At 56.3% G+C, this 6579-nt stretch overlaps 1 protein-coding gene across 1 annotated transcript in view; it reads right to left on the bottom strand.

Annotated features, from left to right (window-relative positions):
• Positions 1–287: 287 nt before the first annotated feature.
• Positions 288–6579, bottom strand: part of RAB11FIP5 (RAB11 family interacting protein 5 (class I)) — a gene marked incomplete at its 5' end in the record, with an annotated part of 43802 nt that continues 37510 nt past the window's right edge. The window contains 2 exons of the mRNA XM_010829878.1: positions 288–2465; positions 2765–2954. Coding sequence (XP_010828180.1) covers positions 2262–2465; positions 2765–2954 — 394 coding nt within the window. The remainder of the gene's footprint in view (positions 2466–2764; positions 2955–6579) is intronic.

Genomic DNA, 6579 nt, shown 5'->3' with positions numbered 1-6579 from the left:
ATTTGTATCTTGGATCTGTATCTCATCCTTCCCTACTAGACTAAGTGGCTTGAGAGTAGGAATCGAGTCTTGAAATCCCTCTGTTATTTCCCACAGTACTCAACAAGTATGGGCAACCTGGGAATGAGAAAAGACAGCCCAGCCCACTAGGCAACACTGTGCTGCTGCCCCTGAGGTCAGGGCAGGGACAGTATCATCCGAGAACCCCATCATCTTGATTAAAAGCTGCTTTCTTCCTGAAGAAGCCTCCTTCATATGCCTATCAACAGTAACACAACAGAGCCACCTACAGTATGTTAATTTTTTATTCATCATAAAGTGCTCAAAACATGAAGAACAAGCTCTTTATAAACAGGCGTTACAACTAGGAAGACAAACAGCAAAGCAGTACTGTGCCTGCTCCTGCCCACCTCACCTGCAGCTCTTGCTCCCTGCCCACCTCACCTGCAGCACTTCTCCAAGTGGTGGCCAGGAGCAGAAACAGCCACAAGAACCCTGGGCTTCAACCCAAAACTCTTTTAAAGAGACCTCTGCCCTGGGCATTTTAGAAGCCCACAACCAAGGGTGAGCAGAAGACCAGGGTCAGGACTGGGACTGAATAGTGCCCAGAGGAACATCGAGTAGAGGAGTAATCCCCCTCCTCCTGAAGTGACACCCTCGTGACCCCCCCAAAACATGACTGAAGTCTTGAGCACCCATGGACACTCTTCAGCTTTGCTGAGTGATTCTTAAGGTAGATGACATGACAAGGGCTTTCCCCTGTGTGTGGGGCTTCATCCTGGCAGAAGGAAGACATCACCAGACAGCACATCCCTTCCCGTGGCTTTCCAAGTGACCCCACAAGCCGTCTCACGAAGAAGAGGTGGCCACAGAGGAGCTCTCACGTTTTCAGCGGGCCAGAAGTATCCCCCCTTCAGCACCTCCTCACCCCACAGGGTTTGCTAAGGCAGAGTGCCCCCAGCCACCAAAGATTTCCCTGCAGATGCCATGGGGAAGCCTGTTATGTTTTCTGCAAGCAAACCAGAGGCGGTGTCAAAGGGTAGACACTTTGTTTCAAAGTGCACTGCAGCAAAGCCAGGCAAGGACATGGGGCAGAAGGGACAGGCTAGTCAGCAGCTAGTGGATGAATGGGAGGGCAAGAAAGTCTTCTTCCTAAGTATAGGCAGGGTGGGACCTCCCACTTCCAGAATGTGGTTTTTATCCTAAGACCCTCCTCAACTGGGGAGGTGGAGATGGCAGGGAGGCTGAGGGAGCAGCAGCAGCTTGGCCAGACCCTTAGCTGGAATTAATTCTACGGGAAGGGGCAGAGTATGCAGCAGCACTGCCCTACCCTCCTTTCCCACTCCCAGGCTCCCAAGAGATCCAACCCCATGTGCTCAACAGGAGGAAAGGGGAACACCAATTAGGGGGAGAGGTCTACATCCAGAGGCTTTTGACCCCACCCACAAAAGGCACATTTTAATTGGTTTCCAAAAGTTCAAACCCTGCAGTAGCAGGGTTTTGGTATCTAGACAGGCAACGAGAACAGAGCTGGAGGCTTGATCCCCAAACATAAGCAACCCAAAGCCCGGAGGTGAGTGAGGAGGCGCTCTCCCAACTCTGGCCTCAGCTCTCCACACATTCACACATGACTCTCACTCGATGCAAAAGTCAGAAGAGGAGGGTGGGGAGTGGCCTCCGTCTTCTCCCTCCATCCATGCTGCACTCGATCATGAAACAAGCAGACTCGGACATGGCAGAGAAAGGCTAGACCACGAGGCTCCCGCTCCCGGGGGAATGGATGTGAGGCTGAAGAGTAGGTACCCTGGTTGCCCACAACTCACAGGTATCTGGGCAGCTTGGTCCCTGCCACAGCCCCAATAATACTAGGAGCCCTCCATAGGCTGGAGGGAGGTGTAGAGGACAAGGGTTTAGCTGTGGAAGAAATGGGGGTAATAAAGTATGTCCCAGGTACCACATCAAATTGGAGCTCACCCTGGTTTCATCTTGAGGGCTAAATTCTTTGTTCCAATTCCCTGGAGCCCCCATAGCTAAGGGGTATGAAAACAGGCAGGTGGGAAAGACCCAGAGCTCCCAAAGACACACAGGTTGTCCACAGTACTTGACGGTGCCAGTGGGAGTCCCCACGGCCCGCTTTCCAGCAGCCCCGGCTGAGGGAGGAGACAGGGGGAACAGGCTGGGGCTTAGTTCAGCAGGAGAGAGGGAGTAGCCCTGTGGGATAGCAGGTCTGCGCCAACCCTCCGGGATGGGGCTGAAGGGGGCTACTTGGGAGGAGCGGGGGGTATCTGCAGCAGCGTGGGCGAGCTCTCCATGATCCGCACCAGCAGCCGGTCGATGTAGCTCTCCAGCTCCTGCACATGCTCGTCCCGCTGGCTCAGCTCCCGCTCCCGCTGCAGAAGCAGGCCGATGAGCTCGTCGTGGGTCAGGTGGTAGTATTTGGCCGACTGGTCCAGCACACCCGAGTCCTGAGGCCAGACGGAGGGAGTGTGGGCAGAACAGCCTCAGGCCCGCCCACCCCACCCACCCACAGCCCAGTTTCCCAACCCTGGCCCTAGGAGCTGCCTCTGTCCCCAGCGCCAGGGACAGCCTAACTGGCTTCAAGGCTCTGCCCAACTGGGCAGACCTGGCTCACCAGGGGCCAGGCCTGCTTCTTGCTCCAGCCTGCCTGGCATACCTCCCCCGCCCCCAAACCTCGAGACGCCTGGCATCTCTTCCGAGTACCACACATCTGGTCGGAAACCCCTGGCAGCCTGCTCGACCTCACCTTCAGCCTCTTGGCGTCCGCAGTCTGGCCAACCTGGGGGGCTGGAGCCACAGGCTGAATGCTGCCGGAGGTGACTGTCTTGAGCTTCTCCAGCCCGCTGCTCAGGGCTGTGCTCAGACTGGAGCGGGACTGCTTCCGGTCAGGGCTCCCCTCCACTGGGGCAGTGCTGAGGGGCTTCACAGGGTGGGGACTGTGAAGACAGACGGGAGATGCGTTACGGGGAGAACGAGTGGCACAAGGGAGAAGGGCCACCTTCTCCGTGGGGCCAGCAGGGCTCACCACCTGGCGGCCCCTTGCCCTGCTCTCCGCCTGCCACCACCTGACCCTCCTCCCTCCCTCAGACCCCTCCCTCTTCACGGAGACAGCCCAGGAGGTGCTACAAACTTCTCTGGACCTAATCCCAGTCTTTTTTTTTTTTTTAATCCCAGTCTTTAGTCTTTAATCCCAGAACCCCCAACCCCGCAACTCCCTCCCTCCCTCCTCTTCTCTATTGTAACTTTTCTCTAGGGTGATGATCAATCCTCCCAGTTTCTTAATTTTCCCAGGGCGGGGAATTCCCAACAGGTAGGTCTTTTAGTGCTAGAACCGGAAAGACCAGGCAAACCTGTGGTGCTTGGTCACCGGCCCACCTCACTCTACTGGTTGCTTGCTAGCAGAATTGACACAGGCCTGAGAAACACTCCCTCGAGCTTGTCTGAGCTTGTCTTCGTCTCGCCATCCCCCTCGGTCACCTCCACCCCCTCTTCCTTCTCACCAGCCTCTCCAGAGCATGTGGACTGCATTCTCTCTGTAAGTCCCCACCTTTCATCGACTCCTCAGCCCATCAGGACAGCGGCCCCCACTGGCCTGTCACAAGCGTTCCTGCTGAGGCCACGGACCCCTCAGCTCTCGCCTCACTGACCTCTCTGTGATCCTCCCCTGGCACCGCTCACTTACTCTTCCTTTGGGCTGCCCCTTCTGCCTGGTTGGAAACCCCAAACCTCTGTCTGGCTTCCAGACACCTGACATCCTTCTCAGTCTCAGCTGAGGGTCTGCCTCTCGGTTCCCGCCCCAACCCTACACTCCATCTCCAGCCCAGACTGCACTCCTGAGCTCCAGACCTATGTAGACAGTTGCAGACTGGCTTCTTCAGGGTCCACACTCATCTCCAGCCTGACTGCCCTTTCAAGTGCTCCCCGGCAGAGAGAATCAGGCACCATTAGCTTCTTATGGCTCCAATCAGAAGCCTAGGAAGCCCTCTGAACGCCCTCCTTCCACTTCAACCTTGACAAACATCAAGCTCTACTGCCTTCTCCCACACGATCCCCTCCCTTCCAAGCCAGCACTGGGTAAGCCTTTTCCCAGCCACACCCAAGCACCCACCTCCAACCGCTGCCCCATCCCCTGTGGACGACGGTCTTCCCTCACCCTCCCACCCACCAGCTCCCTATCCAAGCGTGTGTGTACCAAGTCGCTTCAGTCGTGTCTGATTCTTTGCAACCCCATGGACCGTAGCCCACCAGGCTCCTGTGTCTGTGGGATTCTCCAGGTAAGAATACTGGAGTGGGTTCCCATGCCCTTCTCCAGGGGATCTCCCAACCCAGGGATTGGACCCAGGTCTTCTGCAGTCCTGCTTTGCAGGCAGATTCTTTACCATTGAATCTGGGAAGCCCCTATCAAAGTAAGAAAACACAATCTCCACCACAGCCGGGCCCCAGGTCTGTCCTCCGGCCCTATTCCCTCTGTCCCTCCAGCCAGAGGAAAACATGCTCTCCGTCACCTTCACGTTCTTATAAAAGCTGTTCCTCTGTCTGGAACACTGTCCCTCTGCCTGTCGGCCTGCTAACGCCTGTTCATATTTCAAGGCTGTGCAAGTCCATTTCTTCCAGGAAACCTTCCTGATCTCCCCCATGCTTACTGGGGCGACTCTCCTTGGAGATCCCCCAGCACCTGGTACCTGTCACAGGTACCCAAACTGCAAGAACTAGCCTCCAAATCAACTCATCTGCCTCTAGGGCACCTCTCAAAATTTTCACTTACTTCACAGAGGATTTGGACTATTCAATGGGAGGAAGCACAATGGCTTAGTCCAAGGCCCTGACTACACTGGAGGGAGGCCCAGCCAGCCCCAGAGAAGCCAGCTCTGGCACTCAGGACAGGGCTGCGGATTCAGTGTCAACCCAGGAGGAGAGGCAGAGAGCCCAGGCGGAGGCAGACAGTAGGGAAAAGAACACATCCAGCCCGTCCTGCCCACGGAGGCGTTCACATGAGGAGGAAGATGCAAAGGCAGCGCTCAGGCCACCGAGGGGCTGTGCCAAAGGAGGGGAGGAATACAAGTAGGGCACAGAAACACCCTGAATGGGGGCTTGGAGTCCTGAGCCCTCGGTCTGCTTGTCCGCTACGTCTGGGGACCCTGGACCCCGCAGCTCTCACAGACTTCATTTCCTCATCTGAGAAATGGGGACAGCTTTACTTGGCCCATCCATGTCTTGATGTAAGGAACATGCCAAGTACAGACGTGATGCCAACTCTGAAGAGAATAAAACTTCCAGAAAGTGGTGAGTATAATTAGAAGTGGTACTGGAATGTGGCAGCGCCAGCTGAGGCTGCTGTCATCAGAGCAAGGAAGCTACAATCACCTCCTCTCTCCCACCTCTGGGATCAGCATCACCACCTCTCACCGGAACAGCAGTCGGGAGCAGCCCAGACTCCTTCCCACCCACTTCTCAGAAATCAGCACTGGCCCTCTGGGGCTTCCCTTCGGGTTCACTTTTGTCTTCTGTCTGGACTGGGAACCCCTTGGGGATACAGTAGTGTCTTTCATCTCTGTTCAGTGGCCGACATACAGTGGACACTCAAATGAATTTGGATGCCCAAAGGTATGAGCTGGTGGGCTGGGGGCCTACAGACCCAGTGCTAGAGCCTGTGCCCCCTGCTACCCACCCCTGCCTCTTCACTCAGCTCTCCAAGAGCGCCAGACTCCCTCTGAATTTTGCTGCTCCTGCTAAGTTGTACACCATTCCCCACAGTGACCTATCTCTACAGGACTCAGCTCTGGTCACCCCTCACCAGGCACCTGGTGAGGTCTCGGCCTCCTAAGTCTCCCAAACAGACCACTGCCACAGTGACCACAGCCTCACAGGCATCCACTGTCCTCTCAGCACAGTCCTAAGCACACTGGGACCACCCCGTGAAAGGCACAAATGCAAACCAATGAGCACCTACTGGAGTCAGAAAAAAACAAGCCTTTTTTCTGGGGGTCATACAGAGGGAGCATCTTAGATTTTCTTTTGTCCTCTAAAGGTATTTTGGCTCTCTTCTCTGACTCCAGTGCCAGCCCCTTCCCTCTACTCTCTGCCTTCACAACCTACTTCCCCAGGCCTGCCTGGGAGGACATGGCCCCCATCTGACAAGCTGAACTGCCCCAGCCTCCCTTGTGCTGAGAACCCAAGCTCTCATCTCTGCTCCCCTGCTGGCCTGTATCATTCTCCCCACTCCATGCCTCCCCTCTTCACCTTATAGTCATCATCCCCCAACTCCTGACTTATGGGGGGCACCTGCTGGCCCAAGGTCCCAAGAGGAAGCAGCCTCCGAGCCAGCACCATGGAAGGCTAGTGTCTCCAGAGCTCTGGGGTGAAGGAGCCCGTCACCCACCCCCGAAGGGGCTGAGGCGGGAATGTGAACACCTCAGTCCTTGGGCCGCTCTGCCCCCCCTTCACCCCCTTTCCCCCTGGAGAGCGTTTTCCGGTGGCCGCTCACCTGGCACTGGGCTGTGGATCCTCAGCTGGTCGTGTCTCCAAGGGCAGAAGCGCAAGCGGGGAGGCTGGGGTGCCTGC

This window comes from Bison bison, unplaced genomic scaffold (assembly GCF_000754665.1).
Source record: "Bison bison bison isolate TAMUID 2011002044 unplaced genomic scaffold, Bison_UMD1.0 scf7180017864508, whole genome shotgun sequence".
NCBI classification, from domain to species: Eukaryota; Metazoa; Chordata; class Mammalia; order Artiodactyla; family Bovidae; genus Bison; species Bison bison.
This window is presented reverse-complemented; position numbering and strand designations above follow the sequence as displayed.